The sequence below is a fragment of the Pleurodeles waltl genome, chromosome 12 (assembly GCF_031143425.1).
Source record: "Pleurodeles waltl isolate 20211129_DDA chromosome 12, aPleWal1.hap1.20221129, whole genome shotgun sequence".
In the NCBI taxonomy this organism is placed as follows: Eukaryota; Metazoa; Chordata; class Amphibia; order Caudata; family Salamandridae; genus Pleurodeles; species Pleurodeles waltl.
In genome coordinates this window covers 642,891,697-642,919,364 of record NC_090451.1, presented here as the reverse complement: position 1 = coordinate 642,919,364, position 27,668 = coordinate 642,891,697, and the positions used below count along the sequence as shown (strand labels likewise).

Here is a 27,668-nt window from a genome sequence, read left to right as displayed (position 1 = left end):
TGCTCTTAATAAATAAAAAAAGTTAAATGGAAATTATGTTTGATGGTGGCTACAGCACAAAACCAAGAAAGAAATACATATGCCCAGGTTCATTTTCTTTTATAAGGCAAAATATGCACGTACTCTTCATTTTGGGTTATAGTAGAAGAGAAGACTGCAGCACTTCAGGGAGCATAAAATCTGAAAGTACTGAAATACATCTACCACTATACCCTACACAAATATCCTAACTCTTCCTGAAAAATGCGTAGTATCATGTTGTTTATTGTGCCTTCGTTCGTTAACGATTATTTAGAGCAATTTGTGAGATTTGGCATTTGCCCTGGTGTGGCTTTGTGTAACACCTTTGATGGTGTATTTAAGGTGCTAAATCATTCTATGTATTTTAGTCTACACCCATTATAACAATAACTCCTACTTGTTTTTTTTCTCTGATTTCACCTGAAAGACAGTGATTCAATAGTTATAGCAGATGTCTAATGTTTTTTGTTTAAACATTTGTTTACCTGGATGTAAAGCTGATAAGATGTGTGTGTGGTGTGTGTATTGTTTTCCAAAGGTCCCTTTGTTAAAATATTTCTGCATATGTATGCACAAATGCATATGTGTCTGACTGTTCGTTATGTTTCCTGATCACAAAGTTGTTTCTAACTGTAAATTTAGCCTCCAAGTGTCAAAAACACTTTCTTACCAGTTTAAACTGTCTTTTAACGCTCACTAAATGTTCTTTTACACCACAAACCTTATTTAGGGATAGCAGTTGCTACCCCTGCTTGCACTTTGTTACCACTTGCCTTTTACATGCTTTCCCGGTCTCATGAATCCTGAAGGAAGGGATAGTGGACAGATGGTTAAACTGTGCCTAAGAACTATGTTTAGCTCATGTCGCCTGTTTATCTACTAAGGGTGGGAGGAGTTGCCACCCTAGAGATGTCAACAGAAGTCATGGAGAACTTAGTCAGCACAGGTTCCATTGGCATTTTGCTGAATTGATGTCCATCTGTAGCTAGATTTACACTGGTGTAGATTTACACTTTTTTAGATTTGGGCCTCAAGTTTTCTGGATAGTTTTCTGAATGTGCTTTGCACTGGTTTTGTTAATTCATGTCATTTTGTCTGGAAATTTTGTAAGCAAGAATTCATAACGGTTTAGTGTGGCGTGTGATTGTCATGTTTTCAGGTCCTTCGGTAAATAACACTTTAGGCCTGATTATGATCTTGGCGGATGGGGTACTCCGTCAAAAATGTGACGGATATCCAGCCCGCTGTATTACGCGTTCCATTATATACTACGGAACTTGTGAAAAAGCAGGTGGGATATCCCTCACGGTGTCCCGTCCCATACACCAAGGTCGTAATCAGGCCCTTTGTTCATTCGATAGGACGCAGATAAATCCAGACATTTTAAACCTAATTTTTCACAGTGTTTGAAGCACCCCTGTCCTTTGATTGGATTCTATGCACATGTTGGATTTGTGACATTTGGTACAGATTTTTTTTATATATAATATTTTAGTACCCTGTTCAGAAATTGCAGTTACATAAGAGGGGAAAGACTGTTTTGGTATTACTATTACCAGCAACAATTTATGGTGTATTAAGGCTGGCTGTAAAGTTTGTAAATAACGGTCGATACCATTGCTAGTGCCAGTGAATTCCCACCTGCACTTCTGTAGCAAAAGGTTTGACACATTCCCGATAATTATCCAGGTCTCAGTGGTAATACTGTTTTAAATTGAGAAATTCTGACCAATGCGTGCTAAACTTCTGTGCAAAGATACGTGAGTTGTTCTCTCCATTGGCACATGTTTATTTGGAGCATGGCGGACATCGCGGGTTTACACTGGATAACATGACATGGCATGTGTTCTGTGCGTTGGTAGCCGTAACTGGCAAATTTCAGTGGTTTTGCACATTTGAGCCAGAACCATAACTCAATTTTTAACTGTGTATTTTTCAGCAAGCAACAAGAGTGATATATTAACCAGCCCGTAGCATGAGGTTGGGTGAAATTATCCCTCTAGCCCAGTGCTTAATTGGTAAATAAAAAGGTGCCAGTGCCGAAAGCCCTCCTCTTAAACACGCAGCTGCTGCAATGAAATGTGTGAACACGGAATACTGAGGCGGCGTAATCCTGAAGCCATCTCGGGCCTCTTTAATCCATTTACAGCCAGTCCCTGCCCCTTCAGCTCACTCTTGCAGCTTTCTAATTTCTCCCTTTGTGACACCTTTTCGTTTTTCCCTTCCTCCGTCTTTCCCATATGTGTCTTTTGGTCGCAGCAAACGCCTGAGGCAGAAGAATAAGCCCCGGCCCTCATAAATAAGTGCCGGTGCTCAGCACCGGAAACAACAAGCACAAATAAAGCACTGCTCTAGCCACAGTCAATGTATGTTGTATGTACATTAGAAAGTATTAAACACAAAAGTAGACTGAATAGAACATTACGTGCTTGATCTACAGCATGTGTACAGCAGTGTTATGTTTTTTTTTTGCCACTGCAGCAGGTTTTCTCATGTAAAATACCGAATTAATTATGCAGAACCTACTGCCGGTTATCAGGGCCCAAAACATGAGCCTCGCCCGCTGCAGTGCCCTTGGGCCCTGCCGCACTCGCTTACCTATGCCAAACTTATATGATTGTTTTTTCCTCTCTCTTAATGGGGGCCGAGGTGCCAGGCACTCGACAGGACAATGATAATGGGTTTGAATGGGCAGTTTACATTGTCGTGCTTAGACACTCCCTTCTGACGCCGCAAGAGCCCATATGAATCGTGTTTTGTTATTTTCTGTTCCGCTTCTATTGTCTCCTTAAAATCATTGTTCCGAGCGCAGACTGTCCGTGTGAGTAAAAGGGTCACGTCCCTTTCCTCGGAGTGAACTGCATGCTCGTAAACGCACAGTGCAGAGCCGCCACGTTTCACATTGCACGTTTGCTTCCAGGCACAGCCGGGCAGGATGTTATGGACGCCTATAGGATAGGGATCAATGGAAAAGAAAAGGAGGTTGAAAGACATCCTGTCTCTTTGGTAAAAACAATTCACTCGACGCCTGGTTCAGCCCCTCACAATGAATCTCTGCCCTCTCGAGCTGGGCCTACAGGGCACAAGCGATGTCTGGTTGTGAGGGAGGCTCTCGGTTTTCCATTTCTACTGATTTCTATATATACATTCAATCGGAAACCGGCCTCATTTGCAATTACTTTTTGTACTACTAAGTACTTACTACAAAATCCAGGCTACAAACCGCACACCTATATGTAGTGAATGGAGAAGGGTCTGGGGGAGTGGTGCCAAATGGGGAATATTACTTCATAACTGAGTAAGGTTAAGCGAAAATCAATGAGGGGTTTGGGTGGGACTTGCCACTCACAAGATATACCTTTGTAGTTACTCCAGCCCTAATGGTTTCAAAGTAGGCCCTCAACCTTACAAAATAATGGAGGCAGGGAATTAAGCTAACACCCCACATAAATGATATGCTAAATTAATTACATTAGTTATAACAAAAGAAGGTAATTATTGAAATACGTGAGTATTAGTTTTTAGATGTAACAATGCACTTAATTTTAGCAAATATAATAACCATTTATTAAAAAATGTAAAAAAGTATTTACATAAAGGAACTACGTACCTTGTAACCATGCTTACCGCAAATTAAATAAAACTGTTAGTGAGGATGGGTAATTATTTTAAATTATTGTTTAAACTTTACTTTTCTTACAATAAATTAATATATTTAAATGATGTTACCATTAATACAATACACATTTAAACATGGAGTAAATGTGATGTAACCTTTTATCCCATTACTTTCAGCAGGTAAGCTTTTACTTAAATTATTTTACATTTATATTTGTATTAAAATAAATTAAAATATGTTTTAAATAAATAAACTTTATTAAATTGCCTTATACCTTCCCATTGGTCGATCTCCAACAACAGGTTAAAGGTTACTTCTAGTAAGTTTACATTTGTAAATTAATTTGAGGAGACCCCTTCCCCTCAATTGTGAGTGAAGAGACATGTATGCCTACACCGTGGTGTGAATCTCCAATCATAAGTTATGAAGAGCAAGAAAATGAAAATTACGCCTTAGTGTTGAAGTAGATCAGCACATAAGCAGATCTATACATTTGAATTTGCCTACTTGAATCGGGACCAAGTGTGTTTAAGAGACTGTAAATGTATTAAGCATGGCTATTAATATGAAAAAAAAATTAAGAAGTGGTGAATAATTTTGAGATAACTAAACGTAGACAGATATTATTAGCAACTTTTATTTTTTCACAGATTGAAAAAGAGATATTCATAAATACCAATAATATGAGAAAATTTAGCACGGTAAATATAGACAGAAATATAAATCACCTAAATAGCAGATCTTAATTAAATGTGGACAGCTGGTGTTTTTCTATTTAACTCACTTATTGGAGTAAATTCCTTGCTTCTGCTCCAGTTCTCAAATCTAGATGAAAGTACTGAGAATTAAGTATGCATTGTAGGAGGATTGCATGGTGCCTTATTTGAATTGGTGTCACTGCCCATTCGATATCAAGAGTACCTTAAAAAAAGCAATTTTTATTTTGGGAGCCCAAATATATTATAGTTTTGAACTGATGCCTAACTTTGTGAGAGCTTGTGCAATTCTTTATTATAAAATTAACATTACTAATAAATTTGTAAGTGATTTAACTGTTATTGGAGGAACACAACAGGGTTGTCCCATTTCGACTATATTATTGTCTGTGTTAATTGAACCACTGGCCACTGCACTCGGAAAGGAATAGTAAGTTAGTTTGTCCTCCTGCACCAAAGTTAAATTATTTGCAGACAATGGGCCATATGTATGAACACATTTTCCCATAGACACAAAATGGGAAAAACCCTTTGATACATCTGGCCCAATATGTTATTGATGCTACAGGCTCAACAAAATTATACACAACTAACGCTGGACACAAAAGCAGAATTCACTGAGCTGGCAGGCTATAAAAAGTCGAACAGAAATCAAGGCATTATTTTCCATGGTAGGAAGGAAAACATTATAGCCACTACATGCTATAATAAAAATCTTAAGGGACATTTGGGTAGCTGAATCTTTGAAAATTATTGGGATCTTTATGAACTAAACAATGGCCCTTTATTAAAACAAATATAAAGAGCTATTAGAAAAATTGAATATTTTCCCTATTGATAAAAATGAACATACTACTCCTATGTCTGTTTATCTTCTCCACTTAGCTATGCATCCTAGACATAATTCTCAAAAATTACAGAGCCCTCTTAGTTCCTTTCAATGGAGTCAACAAAATCCAGAATTAGCACTAAAACGCTACGTTTGCCCATGTAAAATAGGGACTGGCGCTTCTGGATCTGAAATATCACATGGCAATTAACATCATATATTTGACTTACAGAATCAAGTCATTAAGAGAACTACTTCTTAAACTTTCCTATTGACAGTAAACCTACAGCCTGATTTTTCAGAAAAGGGAACCCCATAACCCAAAGCTGGCATGATATTGCACATTGAAATCCCTGCACACTTGATATGTACAGATAAGCGAATACCTACAAATCCTCAAAATACTTGCAAAAATACCATTAGCTAAAGTGTACCAACGTAGAGGAAAAAGATTTAAATCATTGGAGCCAATATGATATGGAAAAATTGGTAACTGGTTCTTAAGTGGGAGTTGAGGGCCAGATTTAGATGTTGGCGGTAACGGTCCCGCTGTTGACTATTCGCCTGGAAACCCACCCACTGCCGAAACAGTCTGCCAGCTATATTTAGATGTTAGTGGTCCCATAGGCGAAAGATCCTGTTGGAACCACTGTCTCTGCCACAAAACCCCCTCCGCGTCGACAGCGGGAAAGGGAAAAGGGGATGCTGGAGGGACCACTGCCAGCCTTTCCACCGTGCAGATTTAGATGTGCCTTACCACCAACGAGAAAAGTGCAGTCCGACCTCCATTCCTTAGTTGGCAGATGGGGGTGGGTGGGAATAAAACTCACCTTTTCTCCTCTACCCCCCTCCCTACAGTCATCGACTTGACAAGCCCTACCATCGTCCCCCCTCCAGCACTCTGTTGATGGACTGCAAGGTAGGGACACCGCATTGCCAGGCTACATTGGGTTGGCACTGCACAGGAGGTGGAGACCACTGGAGACAAACATGTCACAGTAATTTTTTTATCACTGTGATATGCATGTGTCAGGTACCCTAGTGGAACATACACGGATAGGGACCCACTGGTACCCAACATATATCGCACACATACACAACTATCATTATGGTGCCAGTATTCATTGGCAAATTAATGCTGCCACCAAAATGACAATACATTCACATCTGCCAACTGTGTCCTTGTGTGCACATTAGTAGGGGACCTCTACCTGTCATGTTGTGCTGCTAATAGTGTGTGAGAGTCAGTACGTGAATGTGTGTATGTGATGCGATTGGTTGATTGAGCTGGGGGCAGTGGGTGTGGGTGAGTGTGTCTGTGTTGCTGATTGTGTAGTTGTGTTTGTGTCGTGTGGGTGCAGTGTCCTTGGGTGTGTGTATTTTGTGTCATGGATGTATGTCAATGTGTGTTTTTGTCATGTAGGGGTTTTGTTGTATGGGAATGGCAATGGGTAATTGTGCGCATGTGTTGTGTGCAGATACACCTATGGCTAAGGTAGAGTGTGTGTGTCTCCTCCCTCTCTTCCATAGCCCCTGCCATTGTGTGAAGTGCATAGAGTCCCGCTGCCATTTCCCGCCGTCAGTGAACTAACACCATTCAGACCTCCAGCAGAAATATAACATCTAAATAAGGCAGACTGAAGACCGTCGCTGTGACAGTATTTTCTGGTTCACACCGGACGCGGCTTGGCGGAGCAACTGCCAGCATCTAAATCAGGCCCTTAGTTCAGTTGGATTCAATAAGCAATAAAATACAAAGTCAGACTGGATGGTTTAGATTTTCATACATGGAAATAATGGCAGAATTATGCAAATTACCAAATATAGAGATAGCGAAAACCCAAAGTATGGTAGAGAGTAAGCTGTCTGCAAAAACAATATTTGTGGATATAGGACAGTGGGCAAGATAGATCTTTAATATCAGTAACACACAGGACGAATTAATACACAATGTATTGGACAAATGGAAAACAAAGATTGATCATAGAATAGGTATGGTGAGGTGGAACAAGACATCCACGCACAGTCCTAAGTCACTTAGAAAACAACATTTTAAAATAAAGCTGCCTTATATGCACTGCCTTCTTTACTATAATCCTGAAGCCCTACATAAAGAGAATATAAACATCTCAAACTTGTACTCAAGATGTAAGAGTACTGGTACATGGAATCGTATATTTCTTACTTGCCTATTCGTAGGACAATTTTGGCAGTCAATATTCACTTGTATCTATAATATTCTTGGCATATAATGACAGGCAAAAAACGAGGAAGTGGCTTTTTATACTATTTTGATTGCGTGCTCTATCATAACAGAACATTGGAAAGGCAGCGATGCTCTTCAGTTATAAAATGTGGACTACTAGGCTGAAAAAGGTAAATGCAAAGAAAATAGTGTAATTTAAAGGAATGCATTGGTTGTCAATTTGGATACTTGAAATATGAAGTTTTATAATGATGAAATGAAAGCAAAATGTAGTATTTTCCTCTTGTTTAACAAGCCAATCAAAAATTTGTAAAAAAGAAATTAATATCCCACAAAAGAACTTAACTTCTGTTGGAAGATACTTTGCATTAAAATAGCTAGCCAATTGAAGAAAGTGTTGGGTGGGGAAGATACTCCACAAAACAATGTAGTAGAGTCCTGTGTGTAATCAATGCGGAGACTCATTTTTGGAGACAAGGACTTATTTTTCATATTTAGATTTTGACCCAGGGCAGAAGAGAGAGAGAGACAGAAAAGGTAGACTAGAATAGGAAAAGAAAGATAGGAAAACATTTGCAAAAGGAGAAAGCAGAGATGAAAAAGAACCTGTTCGAATGAGTTAGAGACTGGAAGTATAGGCTGGTGCAAAAAATAGGTAGGAAGTGGAATGAAGACTAAGCAGCCGTGGGATTCAGCAACACCAGAACTCTGTATCCCAAGCAGCGGGTCTCAAGAAAACAATCTGTTCACTGCAAATATTTTTATTTGCAAATTAGGCACTATGTGCAATCCACAATTAGTAGGTTTGAGTAACGGCTGATCATATCAGTGCTTCACAGTAGGTGGGCTAACCAGGACCTTTGAATGAAACAATTGATAATCCTTCTGTTAGAAGATGGTCTTCTTTACATTGTATCCATTGTTGTTATAACAGAGTGTGCACTGTGCATAATGGTTCAGATAATCCTCCAAATCTATGCTGAATACCAACATCAATCAACCCTCCTCTTTCAACTATTCTTACAAAAGGAATAGATACATCGCCATTCAAAAAATGCTTTTGACCTAATAATGGGTAAGGAAGTGCTATGTGAAATCCATTAAAATACAATATTAATATGGAAGATCACAAATGTTTTTCTCCTAAAACTTGAAGTAATTTACCTGAAGAAATTCATAAACGAATGAAACGTCAAGTCTTTAGAAATAGCCTTATCCGTCAACTATATTCCTAGGTATTATTTACTTCTTTTCTCTCCATCGTACTCTAGCTAATAAAATGCTCAGCACCCAGAGGGAACTGGCCCATGTAGTTGCGGCAGTTTATATATTTCAGCATTACCGCATTCTAAATTAAATACATTTATTTTTACTTTTATGTATACTTTTATGCATACATATGGAAAATGTCACTTACCCAGTGTACATCTGTTCGTGGCATTAGTCGCTGCAGATTCACATGCTGTGCACATCCCGCCATCTGGTGTTGGGCTCGGAGTGTTACAAGTTGTTTTTCTTCGAAGAAGTCTTTTCGAGTCACGAGACCGAGGGACTCCTCCCATTTCGTCTCCATTGCGCATGGGCGTCGACTCCATCTTAGATTGTTTTCCCCGCAGAGGGTGAGGTAGGAGTTGTGTATGCTAGTAATAGTGCCCATGCAATGGAGTGAATGCGTATGTACATAATGACGTTTAAAGTAATATATTTACAAATGTTTAAGATCTACTTCTAAACGGCTACAGGATCCCGGGGAGGCGGGTGGGCGCATGTGAATCTGCAGCGACTAATGCCACGCACAGATGTACACTGGGTAAGTGACATTTTCCGTTCGATGGCATGTGTAGCTGCAGATACACATGCTGTGCATAGATTAGTAAGCAGTTATCTCCCCAAAAGCGGTGGTTCAGCCTGTAGGAGTTGAAGTAGTTTGAAATAATGTTCTTAGTACAGCTTGACCTACTGTGGCCTGTTGTGCAGTTAACACATCTACACAGTAGTGCTTGGTAAATGTATAAGGCGTAGACCATGTTGCTGCCTTACATATTTCGTTCATTGGAATATTTCCTAGAAAGGCCATGGTAGCACCTTTCTTTCTGGTTGAGTGTGCCTTTGGTGTAATAGGCAGTTCTCTTTTAGCTTTAAGATAGCAGGTTTGAATGCACTTAACTATCCATCTAGCAATGCCTTGTTTTGAAATTGGATTTCCTGTATGAGGTTTTTGAAAGGCGATAAATAGTTGTTTTGTCTTTCGAATTAGTTTTGTTCTGTCAATGTAGTACATTAGTGCTCTTTTGATGTCTAATGTATGTAGTGCTCTTTCAGCTACAGAATCTGGCTGTGGGAAGAACACTGGTAATTCTACTGTTTGATTCAAGTGGAACGGTGAGATTACTTTTGGTAAAAATTTAGGATTGGTCCGTAGAACAACTTTATTTTTGTGTATTTGAATAAATGGTTCTTGAATGGTAAATGCTTGAATTTCACTCACTCTTCTTAGAGATGTGATGGCAATTAAAAATGCAACTTTCCACGTTAAGTATTGCATTTCACAAGAGTGCATGGGCTCAAAAGGTGGTCCCATGAGTCGTGTTAAGACAATGTTGAGGTTCCATGAAGGAACTGGAGGAACTGGTGGTGTTCTTGGTGGTATAATTCTTTTTAGGCCTTCCATAAACACTTTTATGACTGGTATCCTAAATAATGAAGTTGAGTGCGTAATTTGCAGGTAAGCTGAAATTGCCGTAAGATGTATTTTAATGGAAGAGAAAGCTAGTTTAGATTTTTGCAAATGTAGTAAGTATCCTACTATCTCTTTTGCAGATGCGTCTAAAGGTTGAATTTGATTATTATGGCAGTAATAAACAAATCTTTTCCACTTATTTGCATAGCAGTGTCTAGTGGTAGGTTTTCTAGCTTGTTTTATGACCTCCATACATTCCTGTGTGAGGTTTAAGTGCCCGAATTCTAGGATTTCAGGAGCCAAATTGCTAGATTCAGCGATGCTGGATTTGGATGTCTGATCTGTTGTTTGTGTTGTGTTAACAGATCTGGTCTGTTTGGCAGTTTGACATGAGGTACTACTGAAAGGTCTAGTAGTGTTGTGTACCAAGGTTGCCTTGCCCATGTTGGTGCTATTAGTATGAGTTTGAGTTTGTTTTGACTCAACTTGTTTACTAGATATGGAAGAAGTGGGAGAGGGGGAAAAGCGTACGCAAATATCCCTGACCAGTTCATCCATAGTGCATTGCCCTGAGACTGATGTTGTGGGTACCTGGATGCGAAGTTTTGGCATTTTGAGTTTTCTTTTGTTACAAATAGATCTATTTGTGGCGTTCCCCACATTCTGAAGTAAGTGTTCAGTATTTGGGGGTGAATTTCCCATTCGTGGATCTGTTGGTGATCCCGAGAGAGATTGTCTGCTAACTGATTCTGAATCCCTGGAATAAATTGTGCTATTAGGCGAATGTGGTTGTGAATCGCCCAATGCCATATTTTTTGTGTTAGGAGACACAACTGTGTCGAGTGTGTTCCTCCCTGTTTGTTTAGGTAATACATTGTTGTCATGTTGTCTGTTTTGACAAGAGTGTATTTGTGGGTTATTATGGGTTGAAATGCTTTCAGCGCTAGAAACACCGCTAACAGTTCTAAGTGGTTTATATGAAACTGTCTTTGCTGAATGTCCCATTGTCCTTGGATGCTGTGCTGATTGAGGTGTGCTCCCCACCCTGTCATGGATGCATCTGTCGTTATTACGTATTGTGGCACTGGGTCTTGAAAAGGCCGCCCTTGGTTTAAATTTATACTGTTCCACCATTGAAGCGAGATGTATGTTTGGCGGTCTATCAACACCAGATCTAGAAGTTGACCCTGTGCCTGTGACCACTGTGATGCTAGGCACTGTTGTAAGAGCCGCATGTGCAACCTTGCGTTTGGGACAATGGATATGCATGAGGACATCATGCCTAGGAGTTTCATTACTAATATGACCTGTATCTTTTGGTTTGGATACATGGCTTGTATTACATTGTGGAATGTTTGGACTCTTTGTGGACTTGGAGTGGCAATTCCTTTTACTGTGTTGATTGTTGCTCCTAGGTATTGCTGTGTTTGACACGGCAGAAGGTGTGACTTTGAGTAATTGATTGAGAAACCTAGTTTGTGTAGGGTTTCTATGACATAATTTGTGTGTTGTGAACACTGTATTTGCGTGTTGGTTTTGATTAACCAATCGTCCAGGTAAGGGAACACATGTATTTGCTGCCTTCTGATATGTGCAGCTACTACTGCTAGACATTTTGTAAAAACTCTTGGCGCAGTTGTTATTCCGAATGGCAACACTTTGAATTGGTAATGTGTCCCTTGGAATACAAACCTTAGGTACTTTCTGTGTGAAGGATGTATTGGTATATGGAAATATGCATCCATTAGATCCAGTGTTGTCATGTAGTCTTGTTGTTTGAGCAGTGGGATTACTTCTTGTAATGTAACCATGTGAAAGTGGTCTGATTTGATGTATGTATTTAATATTCTGAGATCTATTATAGGTCTTAGAGTTTTGTCTTTTTTGGGTATCAGAAAGTACAGTGAGTAAACTCCTGTGTTTAGTTCTTGTTTTGGTACTAATTCTATTGCCTCTTTTTGGAGCAATGCTTGAACTTCTAATCCTAGAAGATTTATATGTTGTTTTGACATACTGTGTGTTTTCGGTGGGACTGTTGGAGGGAATTCGAGAAATTCTATGCAAGAACCATGCTGGATAATTGCTAGTACCTAAGTATCTGTTGTTATCTCCTCCCAATGTTTGTAAAATTGGCTTAGTCTTCCCCCCACAGGAGTTATGTGATGGGGATGTGTGACTTGTAAGTCACTGCTTATTTTGAGGACTTTTGGGGCTTTGGAATTTTCCTCTATTTTTTTGGAATTGTCCCCCTCTATATTGCCCCCGAAAACTTCCCCGCTGATATTGGCTTTGGTAAGTGGGCCTTGTTTGTGATGTTGTGGTTTCTGTAGGTTGTCCTTGAAACCCTCCCCTAAAAGGTGTTTTGCGAAATGTGCCTCTGCTCTGCGGGGAGTAGAGTGCGCCCATGGCTTTTGCTGTATCAGTGTCTTTCTTGAGTTTATCAATAGCAGTGTCGACTTCCGGCCCAAACAACTGCTGTTCATTAAATGGCATATTTAGCACGGCTTGTTGAATTTCCGGCTTGAAACCTGACGTGCGCAGCCATGCGTGCCTTCTTATTGTTATTGCAGTCGTATCTGCTGCATCCATTGAAGACCGTATCTGATTATTAGAGATACTTTGTCCTTCTTCCACCACTTGTTGTGCTCTTTTTTGGAACTCCTTGGGTAAGTGTTCTATCAAATGTTGCATCTCATCCCAGTGAGCTCTATCATATCTTGCCAAAAGTGCTTGTGAATTGGCAATGCGCCATTGGTTTGCTGCTTGTGCTGCAACCCTTTTGCCCGCAGCATCAAATTTGCGACTCTCTTTGTCTGGAGGTGGTGCGTCCCCCGAGGTATGAGAGTTTGCTCTCTTACGAGCTGCCCCGAAAACTACTGAGTCTGGTGTTAACTGCGTTGTAATATAAACAGGATCTGTTGGCGGTGGCTTGTACTTTTTCTCCACCCTTGGAGTTATGGCTCGGCCTTTAACAGGATCCTGAAAGATTTGTTTTGAATGTTTTAGCATTCCTGGGAGCATAGGTAGTCTTTGGTATTGGCTATGAGTGGAGGATAGTGTGTTAAACAAAAAGTCATCCTCAATTGGTTCGGAATGCAAGGTGACGTTATGGAAAGCAGCTGCCCTTGCGATCACCTGTGTGTAAGATGTACTGTCCTCAGGAGGGGACGGCCTGGCAGGGTACGAGTCTGGGCTGTTGTCCGATACTGGAGCATCGTAAAGGTCCCATGCATCGGGATCATCTTGACTCATGGCAGTATGAGTCGGGGAGTGCATCAGTGGAGGAGTTGCTACTGGTGATGTGTGCACTGATGGTGGTGGAGACGGTGGTGGAGTTGTTTTCTTTGCCACCTTTGCCTGTGGCTCCTTGTCCTTTTCTTGAAAGGCAAGTTTTCTTTTTATTTTAATTGGGCGAAGAGTGGTTATTTTCCCTGTGTCTTGATGAATGTGGAGCCTCCTTTGAGTATAGTCTGGCTCTACAGCTTGAAGTTCCTCTCCAAATCTATGTTTTTGCATTTGGGAGGACAATCCTTGTTCCTCTGTATAGGAACCTGTTTTCGGCTCCGAGGCTGGATGTTTTGGAACCGAAACTTTTTCGGACGTCTTTTTAGGCTCCGAAGAAACCTTTGTAATTTTCGGCGTGGTGGTGTCTCAGTGCCAAATTTGTTCGGTGCCAAAATTTCTCTGAGCCGATGTCTCGGGTCCGAGATTGCTGTGTGGCGGTATCTCGACCGGAGTCGGATGACTTCGACACCAGCGTGTCCTTTTTCGGTTCCTTGGCCACCTATTTTTTGGGTTAAGCCATGGCCTGTTGGCGGTGGCGTCCCCTGGGCTTTTGTTGACTTCTCGTGAGTCTTTGCATTTCTTCGGCCTCGAGCTCTTCAGAGTCCGACTCGTGGATAGAGAAAGCTTCCTCTTCCTCCTCGAAACGCTCTTGTCCTGTCGGCGTCGACGTCATCTGCAGTCTTCTGGCTCTTCGGTCTCTTAACGTCTTTCTGGACCGAAACGCTCGACAGGTCTCACAAGTATCTTCCTTGTGCTCTGGGGACAAGCACAAGTTACAGACCAGATGCTGATCTGTATACGGATACTTGTTATGGCATTTTGGACAGAAGCGGAATGGGGTCCGTTCCATCAGCCTTGAAGTCACACGTGGCCTACCAGGCCCCGACGGGGGATCGAAAAAACCCTGAAGGGCCACCGGAGCTCTTCAAAATTCGGTGTCGATCTGTTGTAACTAACCCGATACCGAACGCAAACAATACCGACGTTTTTTGCGAGATTCTAACTAACTTTCCGACCCGAAACACGGAGCGAAAAGGAACACGTCCGAACCCGATGGCGGAAAAAAAACAATCTAAGATGGAGTCGACGCCCATGCGCAATGGAGTCGAAATGGGAGGAATCCCTCGGTCTCGTGACTCAAAAAGACTTCTTCGAAGAAAAACAACTTGTAACACTCCGAGCCCAACACCAGATGGTGGGATGTGCACAGCATGTGTATCTGCAGCTACACATGCCATCGAACACATATATACATCTACATACATACATCATTTTCGTAATAGAATAAAAAATACACATCCTTCATTGCATTAGACAGTGTTTCTGGTTACAGTTCTGGATGCAACATCACTTAAGATTTGTGAGCAGACATTATAAGACGTTATAGTTCATATTCTAAGAGCCATGCAGGATAAGAGTAAGAACCTTATGGAGTAATGTTAGTTACACAGTTCATACAGTGTTGGGACAGAAATAGTCCAAAGGTGTCGTAAAATAATTCTTCAACTAAAATTGTCTATAGGTGCTTCGTAAAATTTCAACAGCCGTGTAAACTGGTGTTTGCACAGATGTTGTAATTATAAGTTTGTGATGTGTTACGGTAGTCGGATTTTTCACCCAATACATTTCAGTAGACCAAACCTGCAGAAATTTACCGGGTAAAAAAAATCCCAGTAAAGAAATGATCATGCAGATTTTAGTACAGCAACCAGTAAATTCCACATGTTTGCCCCAATATCAGGGAAAACTCATAATGTCTTCAGTTTACTCTATGTTATAAATAGGTAATGCTATTTATAGAGTCTGGTAAACGCCGTTAAATTACTGAGGCGTTCGTAATCCAGGCCTTAACTTAAAGTCCTTTGCTGGAACGTTTGCATATAAATAACATTTGGCCCAGGTATATGCTCCATCTTTGTGGTTATCTGTGTATGTGCCACTTTTGGCCTTGGAGTTACCAAGTGAAGCTCAGGCTTAAAGGCAACATATTTTGTATCCTGCTCTAAATCGATTGATAGTGCTGAAACGGGTGCAAATAATGTTTCCCCCCAATTTAGCACCATTATTAGGTCTTAGTGGAAGTCCAGACGAATTTGGGCCACGCATAGGCCACTACCTTACTTGTGAGTAGAAGAACATAGCATATGCAGTTCTCATACTGAACATACATAACAATGGTAAACATGAAACAAGATTTGTTTCCCTAAAACTTGGAAGTGGGACGCTTACATTGCAAATATTTCATTTATTTCTAAAACTATAAGTCCACGCAGTTCAATTCTGATGAAAATAAATATAAACATGGGGTTGTGTGTTTTTTTCTGTTTTCTGCCAGAGAACCAAGATAATGTACAGTAATTACGAGGAAATTGTACATTGTTTTCCTCAAAATCTATCGGAGACATACCAAAGCAGACTTAAAATGGAATTGATGTGTTTATTTTATCTTCATTTACGAATGTTAAAAAAACCCAATGAATCTGAATTGTGTAAGACTTTATTTACCCTACCTTTATTTGTCCTGCTTCTAGGGCCCCTGGGTAAGGGGTTAGTTCTGCTCATTTACATCTCATATCAGCTCACATTTAGCCTGCTGGGGTCAAAGCCTCCATGGCTGTCACTCACTTCTTCATTCCCATCCCTCCCCATTTAAGTGTGTTGAGGCCGTGGGCTCTGTAACCGTCTTGCGCCTCCCATCACCCCTCCTGTGTGTGCTGTTGTCGAAGTCTTCATCATCCACCCACCACAAACATGCGCTCTCTATCCATCCCTCCCACACACCCCGTCTCTTTTTCTGTATTTGTAACTATTGGAGCATGACCGGGCCTGTAAAAATCATTCAGATTCTTTCAGTTATCTTTTGGGGATCCCTAATAATGTTGACCTGCCGAGGGCTAAGATGCCTTTCCGCTCGTGTGGCCAAGAGGGATATAGCCCGGTATTTGGGGGTGAGTGATTGCCCGACAATCCAGGAGTGGAAAAGGGCCATGGATATGTATATGGTAGCAGAAAAAGTCACATATCCCATTAGGGGGTGTCCCCAGAAATGTTTCCGGGTGTGGGGATGATGGATGCAATACTACTACCTTGGAGCTGCCGGGTGAGAATGGGAGTCAGCGTCGAGATGGGTTGTGATGGTTGTCATTGATTTGAGGTGGTATATGAGGCAGCCATGGATTCCATGCTTTCCTTTTGATTTATGCTGGCCGACCAGTGTCTGGGTTGTGGGGCGCTTGTTAGTTCATTAGTTCATGCAGGTTATTGTTTATAATGTGTTTTTTTTATTATATTAGGTTATACACCTGATATCCTGTATGGAGCTCCTCTTATATTTGTACCTAACAAAAAACAATAAAAATATTTCAGTAACATTTTTTAGTTAAGAGTTTGGCAGGGAGGGAACTTCACCTTAAATTGGCGGTGCCTCAGCCCAGCCAAAGTTACGGTTTACCTGCTCTTTTAGACGTGAATGAACAGCTGGCTTTCTGATGATGGAGCATGTGCTGGTTCCTCCACCAGAAAACCTTGACTGGACAACGTGTCCTCTACATGGCTGTCAGTTCACAGTGGCGGAAGGACTGCCCTAAATATGAGCATACTGATTTTTGCCTTCTTGGGACCATCAGAGAAGGAATGGCTGACCCATAAAAGAAAAATGTCCATGACGTGCAGGGAGCAAGCTCCTTGGGTGTCAACAACATTTTTACTTTGCTTTTGAGCAGCTAACCCCGGATTTGGCCGTTTGCTGCTGAAAAGCAAGAGAATGCACAGCAAGCCAGACAAGCATTTCCAATGTAATGGGTCTCGTGTTTGCTCGAGTAAGAGCTGTTTGCGTTGTAAATTCCAAACTGGACATTTCTTGACACATAAATTGAAAATAAAAAGTAAAACAGAAGTTCACTCTCAAACGTATTATTGGCCAAAGTGCAACTATCCATGTAACAGGGCCGATGTGATGCAAAGCGCTCGACTACTGCCCAGGTAGATCGTGCTGTGTAGAAACTAAATAGAAAAAAGTAGTCCAGAAACCATACGGAAAACACGGAGCCTCATATGTTTTCAGTAGTTGGCCGGTGCGCTCAAGTAGGGCTAAACACCGGAAAAGGCATGACGTATGCATGCCTTCCACTAATAAAAGCAAGCAAATTTGAAAAGGCAAGCCCACAAACCAACCTAACTCATGGGCGTGGTTACAAGCCCATAGAGAGATTACAGCAGGGACAGAGCGCTTTGTGCTCAACTCTAAAAAAAAAAAAAACAAAAAAAAAAAAACAGCTGTTTCGGCATTCAGCAGTTATGAAAGAGAGTGCCCCACAGTGGTGGATGCACTTTCATCACTGAGATCCTTAATAGTTAGGCATATGACTCTTATCTATTGCGGGTAGTCCGATATCCTTTAGATACATAAGTGAGGATCTCCTCCAACCAACCAAGCTTGTTGGCAGCAGGAAAAACAGTAAATAAGCCCTTAAGAAGATTTTATGGTGAAGAAAACAGAGGAAAAACAACGTTGGTGTGATATTTCTTTAAAGGATGAATAGTTTGAGGCCCCCATACATCTTCCTTCACATGTGGCAAATAAGTCTAATGTATTGTATTGTAATTGTATTGTAATAGTATTTATATAGCGCTTACTACCCCTGACGAGGCGTCGAAGCGCTTTTCGATGAGTAGCACGCTACTCCGGAACCCAACAAGAATTAGTGATGGATTAGTATCATTTAATAATGAGTACAGTTTTAGTATTATTATGAGTTAATTTGAGCCGCGGATATGAGGGTTTGTTAGTTAGATTGACTGGAGTAATGGAGGGGTGGAGGAGGAAAGAAATCCAGAAGTGTTAATTGGGAGTATATCCTTCATTTACACAATCCAAAGGCTTGGGATGAATAAAGGGGGGCGGAGGGGGAAGAGGATGTGGATGGGTTAGGGAGAGCATAGTAGCAGGGTGAGATGAATGCAGGAGAATTTAGTAGGGTTGTGTGGGAGGTCACAGAGGTAGAGTGAGGTTTGGTGAGTTAGATGTGGAGGGAAGAGCTTAGGCAGAGATATTTAGGAGATGAAAGTGGTCGAAGGGATTTGGGATGAGTCAGAGTGAGAATGGAGGATAGTTTGATAGAGACATGACATAAGAGTGATGAGTAGATAAGTGATGAGTAGATAAGTGTGATAAGATGAGAGCAGGAATTCATAGATATCTAGGATATCTAGATATCTAGTATAACAACCCAAAAACCAGGAGTCATGCAATGATCCACAAACATGCCAAGCACAGAAACAACATATACACATACATACACACATATATATATATATATATATATATATATTTATACACACACACACACACACAAATACACACACATATGCACATACAATACATAATTAGAATCATGGGTAAAAAATACTTAGTCAGACAGGTTTAAAAGAGTGTGTGTGTATTTTATTGTTATGACAGTAGCAATGGAAAATGTCACTTACCCAGTGTACATCTGTTCGTGGCATTAGCCGCTGCAGATTCACACGCCGAGCACAGTCCGCCGTCCGGTGCCGGGACGGAGCGCCACAAGCCGCCCCCCCCCCGAAGGAGTCCCCCCGAGCCACGAGACCGAGGGACCCCCCCCCCCCACCCCGGCTCCACCGCGCATGGGCGTCGACTCCACCCCAGATTGCCTTCCCCGCAGAGGGTGAGGTAGGAGTTGTGTATGCTAATAATAGTGCCCATGCAATGGAATAAATACGTATGTACAAAATGAAGGTTTAATGTAATATATTTACAAATGTACAAATGTTCAAGATCTACTTCTAAACGGCTACAGGCTCCCGGGGAGGAGGGTGGGCGCATGTGAATCTGCAGCGACTAATGCCACGAACAGATGTACACTGGGTAAGTGACATTTTCCGTTCGGTGGCATGTGTAGCTGCAGATACACATGCTGTGCATAGACTAGTAAGCAGTTATCTCCCCAAAAGCGGTGGTTCAGCCTGTAGGAGTTGAAGTAGTTTGAAATAAAGTTCTTAGTACGGCTTGACCTACTGTGGCTTGTTGTGCAGATAACACATCTACACAGTAGTGTTTAGTAAATGTATGAGGCGTAGACCATGTTGCTGCCTTACATATTTCGGTCATTGGAATATTTCCTAGAAAGGCCATAGTAGCACCTTTCTTTCTGGTTGAGTGTGCCTTTGGTGTAATAGGCAGTTCCCTCTTTGCTTTAAGATAGCAGGTTTGGATGCACTTTACTATCCATCTGGCGATACCTTGTTTTGAAATTGGATTTCCTGTATGAGGTTTTTGAATGTGTGGCTGCAGTATGCGAGTTGTAAGTAAGTTTAAGTTATTGGTTTTTAAGACAAAGGGTCCTGGTATAACCCATGTTTGCAGATAGTGTTTTGATAGGATTTAGTTTTGTTTAGACCTAATTAAGACATACTTGTCTCCAAGTGTGGATCATGGAATACAGGCCCCAATTTAGAGTTTGGCGAATAGGGTACTCTATCACAAATGTGAAGGACCCCATGGCTCCCAAATTTTTGGTATACTCACCCTATTTCAAATCAGGCAGAACACCAGTTTTGTGTCGCTGTGACCCTGTCAGATTCATTGATGGTAAGCTTACTCTGCCAGTGCTGTCCTTCAGAATAAGGACAGCTGACGTCCTTTTTTTCTCTCCATCACTGCCAGCGAAAATGTAAAATAGTGACCCCTACACAAAAGGAAAAAACTCCCTCGGTGTAGAGATCATTAGTCATTTGTTTTAGGAACACGAAAAGAACAAACAAAAGGTTTGGTAGACAGCTGTCAAAACAGACGGTGGCCATCCACCAAAGTTTTGGCACCTTCACAGGAACCGCCTTGATGGCGGTTCCTCTCAAAGTTTCATTGCTGTGCTGGTGGTGATCACTAAATATGGCAGTATTATTTTGGTCAGGGCACCAGAGTAAAGACTGCTGTACAATAAATCAGACTCAGTGTATTGTGTGAGTTTTCTTCAGGGCAATAAAGCTTGGTATAAATGAATTACCATACTTACAGGGAGTGCAGAATTATTAGGCAAATTAGTATTTTGACCACATCATCCTCTTTATGCATGTTGTCTTACTCCAAGCTGTATAGGCTCGAAAGCCTACTACCAATTAAGCATATTAGGTGATGTGCATCTCTGTAATGAGAAGGGGTGTGGTCTAATGACATCAACACCCTATATCAGGTGTGCATAATTATTAGGCAACTTCCTTTCCTTTGGCAAAATGGGTCAAAAGAAGGACTTGACAGGCTCAGAAAAGTCAAAAATAGTGAGATATCTTGCAGAGGGATGCAGCACTCTTAAAATTGCAAAGCTTCTGAAGCGTGATCATCGAACAATCAAGCGTTTCATTCAAAATAGTCAACAGGGTCGCAAGAAGCGTGTGGAAAAACCAAGGCGCAAAATAACTGCCCATGAACTGAGAAAAGTCAAGCGTGCAGCTGCCACGATGCCACTTGCCACCAGTTTGGCCATATTTCAGAGCTGCAACATCACTGGAGTGCCCAAAAGCACAAGGTGTGCAATACTCAGAGACATGGCCAAGGTAAGAAAGGCTGAAAGACGACCACCACTGAACAAGACACACAAGCTGAAACGTCAAGACTGGGCCAAGAAATATCTCAAGACTGATTTTTCTAAGGTTTTATGGACTGATGAAATGAGAGTGAGTCTTGATGGGCCCGTGGCTGGATTGGTAAAGGGCAGAGAGCTCCAGTCCGACTCAGACGCCAGCAAGGTGGAGGTGGAGTACTGGTTTGGGCTGGTATCATCAAAGATGAGCTTGTGGGGCCTTTTCGGGTTGAGGATGGAGTCAAGCTCAACTCCCAGTCCTACTGCCAGTTCCTGGAAGACACCTTCTTCAAGCAGTGGTACAGGAAGAAGTCTGCATCCTTCAAGAAAAACATGATTTTCATGCAGGACAATGCTCCATCACACGCGTCCAAGTACTCCACAGCGTGGCTGGCAAGAAAGGGTATAAAAGAAGGAAATCTAATGACATGGCCTCCTTGTTCACCTGATCTGAACCCCATTGAGAACCTGTGGTCCATCATCAAATGTGAGATTTACAAGGAGGGAAAACAGTACACCTCTCTGAACAGTGTCTGGGAGGCTGTGGTTGCTGCTGCACGCAATGTTGATGGTGAACAGATCAAAACACTGACAGAATCCATGGATGGCAGGCTTTTGAGTGTCCTTGCAAAGAAAGGTGGCTATATTGGTCACTGATTTGTTTTTGTTTTGTTTTTGAATGTCAGAAATGTATATTTGTGAATGTTGAGATGTTATATTGGTTTCACTGGTAATAATAAATAATTGAAATGGGTATATATATTTTTTTGTTAAGTTGCCTAATAATTATGCACAGTAATAGTCACCTGCACACACAGATATCCCCCTAACATAGCTAAAACTAAAAACAAACTAGAAACTACTTCCAAAAATATTCAGCTTTGATATTAATGAGCTTTTTGGGTTCATTGAGAACATGGTTGTTGTTCAATAATAAAATTAATCCTCAAAAATACAACTTGCCTAATAATTCTGCACTCCCTGTATAAGGCTTATGGTGGTGGGGAGGCATTTGGGCTTTGGGTAGGCCTGAAGAAGTGTACTATGCTACTAAGAAGTAGCCAGACGATGAGTAGTCTTCCCTTGTGAGATGGATTGGTGGCAGAAGGTTGGAATCTGGAGAGAAAGTGGTAGATTCAAAGGGTAGAGGGAATGCTAAATGGAGAAGTATTTTAGGAGAGGCCAAGAAGGGGAAGTTGAGAGAATGCTACATGAGAATAGGAGGAGAAAGTTTTAATTTCCCTAGTATCGGCTGTATAGTTCCTTAGACTTTACGTAAAATGCTTGAAAGCAAACAGCGCAAGCACAGGTTTGTGCTGTCCCAAACTTATTTTCCCCAATGTCTGAAATAGACCAGGGTGGCTTTTAGAGATAGAAACGTTTTTTTCCAGATTGGACAGTAAGCAATATTGGTCCACTTTCTACAATGCATCAGTTATAGGGACAGCAGTACTATGCTTATAAACATGTAAGAGTCACTCAGGTGGTTGGCGAATTCTTGCAGTTAGTAACAACTCATTTGTAATAACTCTGTTCCATTTACTGCCTCAATCAGGATTTGCCCAAAGATCTGTGAGGGTTGATTTTGAAACTATTGGTCAGTACTTATCTGGTGGAATAAGCTGGGTCTGTTAATAGTGTTTTTACACAGAAAATAGAAACTACAAACTTAAAATAGAAAGCAGAAAGATGTTGGTTCTCTGAGGCATTTCTTGCATTATTAAATAGCCTTTTCAAGTTTTCCAGGTCCATGCTTGATGTTCTGCTCGTGCCCAGGTTTTTTTTCTTTGAATTCTGGGACTTTTAGCCTTGTTTAGTTCAATATGAAACAGGACTACAAGTCCCTGAATTGAAAGAAAAAAACCTGGACTGGGCCAACACTTCACACATGGACCTGGGAAGCTTGGCAGCTATGAATGAAGATGCTAGGGTTTGTAGATGTATAACAAGATACATTTCTCACAGTGCTTATATATTTTTTTTGTAATTTTCATAAGCAGTACTCTCAGATCAGCCAGCCATTTCTGAGTTATTAAAATCTGTATTGCTGAAGGCTAAGGACAATGTCCATTCCGTCTAGAACCTGATGAGAATCAGCACTCTTCAGTGTCTTGACCTATCAAAAGAAGTTGAGACATACCTAGATAACATCCATGTGGTTTCGGAAATACTTAAGGGTGTGATCTGAGGGACAGAAAATTGTGGTGAGGCTGCTGTAGCCATGAGCCTCCTCTGAATCTAATCTTTGCTCACATTTTCAGCTAGTCGTACAAAGGCATGTCGGGTTCATTTTGGTTCAAAGTGGTTTTGGAAACTGTGGCAATGTATTCCCAAATCAAGCCTATTTACTGTACTCAGGTTTTTTGGTAAAAGCCTCAGGTGTGAGTTTGGCATTGGTTTTTGTGAAAGAATAGGCTTAATCCAATAGTTTTTCACAGCCATATAAGGCCAAGATGGATCTCAGTGTTACACTCCTACAGAGATTCTCCAGAACTTTCATTGATTCATCTGTCATTGCTTCTACTTCTTATGCATGGCTGACTCAGAGTTATAGAGTGGGACAATATTTAGTTTTGAGCAGCTTATTATGCATTCTTTGACACTAAAACAGGCAGAGGATTTGGTTTCTCCAGTTACTCTAAGAAAGGTCGAGGGATTGATTAAATCTATTCCAAATTAGAAAGCTTCAGGCAAGCTTTACAAATCCATGAGTAAGGAGCTCAGCTTGTTAATGCTTCATTTATGCAAGGATATTTTCTGTGCTCAGCTGTGCCGCCATCTTGGGGCATGGCCTGCATTACTGTAATTATTAAGAGATAGGCCAGCTGTTAGACCTGGTATCCTTATGGTGGTCTTACCTCCTGTTTTGTTGCTGTATCTTTTTGTTAGCCTTAGGACTCTAAGCACTTTACCACTGCCAACCAGTGCTAAAGTGCATGTGCTTCTTCCCTAAAATATGGTAACATTGGTGTCCCACAATTGGCATACTTAATTTACAAGTAAGTCCATTGTAAAGTAGTATATCATATACGCAGGGCCTGTGAATTGAATGCTAATAGTGGGCCTGCAGCACGGATTGCTCTGTAAACATGTCTCAGACCTGACATTGCAGAGCCTGTATGTGCAGTCTCCCTGCCACCGGACTTGGCATTTAAAACCTCTTGCCAATCCTTAAACTCCCCTTTGTTTATTTATTTTTAAATATAATCCATCCTTAAAGTAGGCCCTAGATAGCCCATAAGGAGGGTGCCATGTAAGGAAAAGGCAGGAGATATACTTTTCAAGTTGTCATGTCCTGATAATGAAAAACTCCCAAAGTTGTTTTTCATTACTGTGAGGCCTGCTCCTCCCGTGGTCGGGCATTGGGAATGCCTTATAATGTTCTTAAGCTGTGGTTCCTGATCTGAGAGGAGTAGCTACATCATGTTTAGTACCATTAGAATGATAATGATAAATCCTTTTTACTGGTGAAGTCAGATTTATCAGTACTAGTTTAGAAATGCCTCTTTTAGAAAGTGGATGTGTCTCTGCACTCACTGCCCTGTGTGCCTACAGCCTATCTCCAGTACGTGACAGCTACACTTGTGCATTCCCTTCAGACACCCATAACACAGGATACTCAGCTGCATCTGCATACTGCTGGGTCTTCCTGGGGAGGAGGTTGGGAAAGGCTCCCATTTACATCTCAAAGGGTAGTGGCCAGGGCTCTCACAAAGTAGTTGGTTACCTCCCACTGATAGTCTGGAGCCGAGGCTGACCTGAAAGGTGGACCTTTGCACTTCACAAGAATTCTTTGTAGTCATCCCCACATCAAAGGCACTTTCTTGTGTAAGTACTGGGTCCCTGAGCCACTCATGGTAGCACAGCTCTGCACTCAAGAAACCTCTGCTGGAGTAAAGACTGCTGTGTGCCAGAATTGCCACTCTGCCAAAGCTGACTGTGCTCAGGGACTGCTGCTCTGCCCTGTTGGGCTGCCCTGCTACCTGGTGATCTCTGCCCTGCACCCCAAGAAATATTCATCCCTTCCAGAGTGTCTCCAAGGTCTTGCCGACTTGCCCTGGTTTCACTGATGGTCTCTGCTGGCTTGCCCTGGTTTCACTGATGGTCTCTGGGACATCAAAGACCCCACAAGCGGCCTCATCGCAGATGTTGCAGCTGTGCATCAACCTACAAGCAGCCTCATCATAACTGTCGCTGCTCTGCATCAACCTACAAGCAGCCTCATTGCAGCTGTGCCGTTGTGCATCAATCTACAAGCGGCCTCATTGCAGCTGAAGCAGCTGAACAGAAACCTCAGAGCAGCTTCCCTTCTGCTGCAGCGGTGCCTTGCCTGATAACTGCAGAACTCAGTGGCCTGATGGCCTCAGTTGCGTTGCCTGCATATTGAGAAACAATCACCATCTTAACGTCGATCCAACCCTTGGGTCAGTCTCGAACGACCCCAACGCGTCTTCACAGCACTGATCGCAGAGGGACACACAAACTCCCTGAACTACAGTAAAGGCTCTAAAACGAGCCCCGCATAAAGTGCGCCTATTTGATACTTTTTAAATATAAATACCTATTGGATGTTGTAACAAATTGGTTGTGATTCATTCAGATAAAGAATCTCTATTTTTTATATAAACCTTTATGGAGTCTTTTTTTGGTGTTATCACTGTATTTACTATCGGCATTTTGCACAAGTACTTTACACATTGCCTTCTAAGTTAAGCCTGCCTGCTCTGCGTCAAGCTACCAGAGAGTGAGCACAGGCTAATTTATGTTTTGTAATTGACTTACCCAGACTAGGATTGAGGTCCCTACTTAGGGTGCATACCTCTGCAAACTAGAAACCCAATTTCTAACACCATCTCTTAAGTCCTGGACCATAAAGGCCCATGTTATTGGTAGATATGAAAAATTGTACTCTTAGCTGATCACATGTCTAGGTTTATACATAGTTGATATCCTCCTGGCAACGTGAATTTGTTTTCAAGAGAGTCATATAACAATTCAGAGTGATTAAAAAAGACATGCAGGGAAGGTTTCCAGACATCTTCTTCTTTAAGTGGCAAAAAAGTCCTAAAAATTACTGTCTAAATAAATATTTCCATGTGTTTTAATAATGAGTTATTAACTTATATAGCAATACACTCATGGCTGTTTTAGAGGTTATTTGCGGTGCAATGGAGAGGAATGTGATCCCCCTCATTGAGAAATCTCCACAAGGAACAGCCCAACTAGGTTGGACAGTCCCCCCTCCTCCCTAATCTCTAGGGTTTTTGGAACCCCTTCCTTCTGAATGTTCTCTTCTGGCTTTTAGATGCGCTTCTCTTCTTCCAGAATCTTCCAATTGGTTTCACCACCTCTCTACTCCTTCCAAAATCATTGTCCTAGTTTTTCATCAGTGCACCTCTATTCCCAGAATCGCGCTCCAAGTTTTCATAGCCCATTCTGTTGGTCCAAACTCTTGCTTTCCTCATCGTCCATAAACTTCCTCCAGGTTTTCATTGCCATCCTCTCATTCAGAATCTTACTTCATATTTTCACTGCCTCCGATTTTAATCTAAAATCTACCCATGAATTTTAAACGCCTACTGCCTTTTTTCCAGATTGATTCTCCTAGTTTTCATACTCCCTCATCTGCTTTCAGAATTTCCCTCTGGGCCGTTATCATCACTCCTCTTTGCAAACGCCATCTCCCTTTTTACTACTTTTGCTGTCCTTGTGTAGCCTCCATTGTGGTTTTTATGGTCACTGTCCTCTTTTTCAGATATTCGCCGAAGAGGCTCCAAGGATCCGCTCGTGAAAGTTAGCCTCCTGGTGGAAATTGACAGCCCAAGTGAGGTTGCAGTGACTGGCACCAAGGTAGAGAGGCGAGCCTCCAGAGATCTGCTGGGGAAAGGAACCCAGCTTTATGACACACCCTATGAGCCAATGGAGGGAGATGTAGAAGTCGGCCCCAGGCTTGATGCATTGGTCTCAGTCTCCTCCCCTCAGGAGAGGAGGCCCCGCACCAACAACGGAAGACTACCTGAAAATGATGGGAGGCCAGCAGCAGAGTATGAGCAGCCATGGGAGTGGAAAAAAGAACATATTGTGCGAGCACTTTCAGGTAAAGAACATAAGATTAGCCCAGTTGTGCTGTGAATTGAAAACAGTCTGACACATTATGGTGTTTAGGCTTTTACTGTTTTTTCTGTCATTCATTGGCTAAATTGCACCACAAAATTCTTGTAGTGATGCGTTGGACAGTAGCTAGGGTGAACATGTCCCTGTGCATTAATTGACCTCTTTATATGTATTTTCGGTGCCAGTAAGTGAAACAACAAAGATCATGGAAATTAGTCCACCATCACAGTCTGGCCAAAACTACCAGACTTTTCCCTTTGTCCACCAGATGACAAGTGAACATAGACACATTTCCAACACTTTGAGCTTTTATCAGTGAGGAGCATGGGGCAAAAAAGCCATAGGTTCCACTCTTTAAAAGCCACTCAACTAGTGGTACAAACCAATATGGCAAAATTACCATAATGATGACAAGCACATCAGGCCAGACTAATACCTATGGGGGCTGACATCCTGAATTAGCTGATTGGATCTCTTGTAATGACATGAAGGAGATAAAAAGACGGAATGCTGCTCCGACGGCTTGCCTCAGCACCTGAGAAACATATTTGGGGACATTCCACCCTAAGGCTGGAATCATGTTTATGTGTGTGCTCTAGA

General features: G+C 41.6%; 2 protein-coding genes across 3 annotated transcripts in view; one reads left to right on the top strand and one right to left on the bottom strand.

Annotated features, from left to right (window-relative positions):
* Positions 1-27,668, top strand: part of SHE (Src homology 2 domain containing E) — an 83,358-nt gene that overhangs the window by 39,894 nt on the left and 15,796 nt on the right. For both annotated transcript variants that reach the window (XM_069218203.1, XM_069218204.1), the window contains one exon: positions 26,710-27,051. In XM_069218203.1, coding sequence (XP_069074304.1) covers positions 26,710-27,051 — 342 coding nt within the window. The remainder of the gene's footprint in view (positions 1-26,709; positions 27,052-27,668) is intronic.
* Positions 1-27,668, bottom strand: part of TDRD10 (tudor domain containing 10) — a 696,763-nt gene that overhangs the window by 658,858 nt on the left and 10,237 nt on the right. The gene's annotated exons all lie outside the window — the stretch shown is intronic.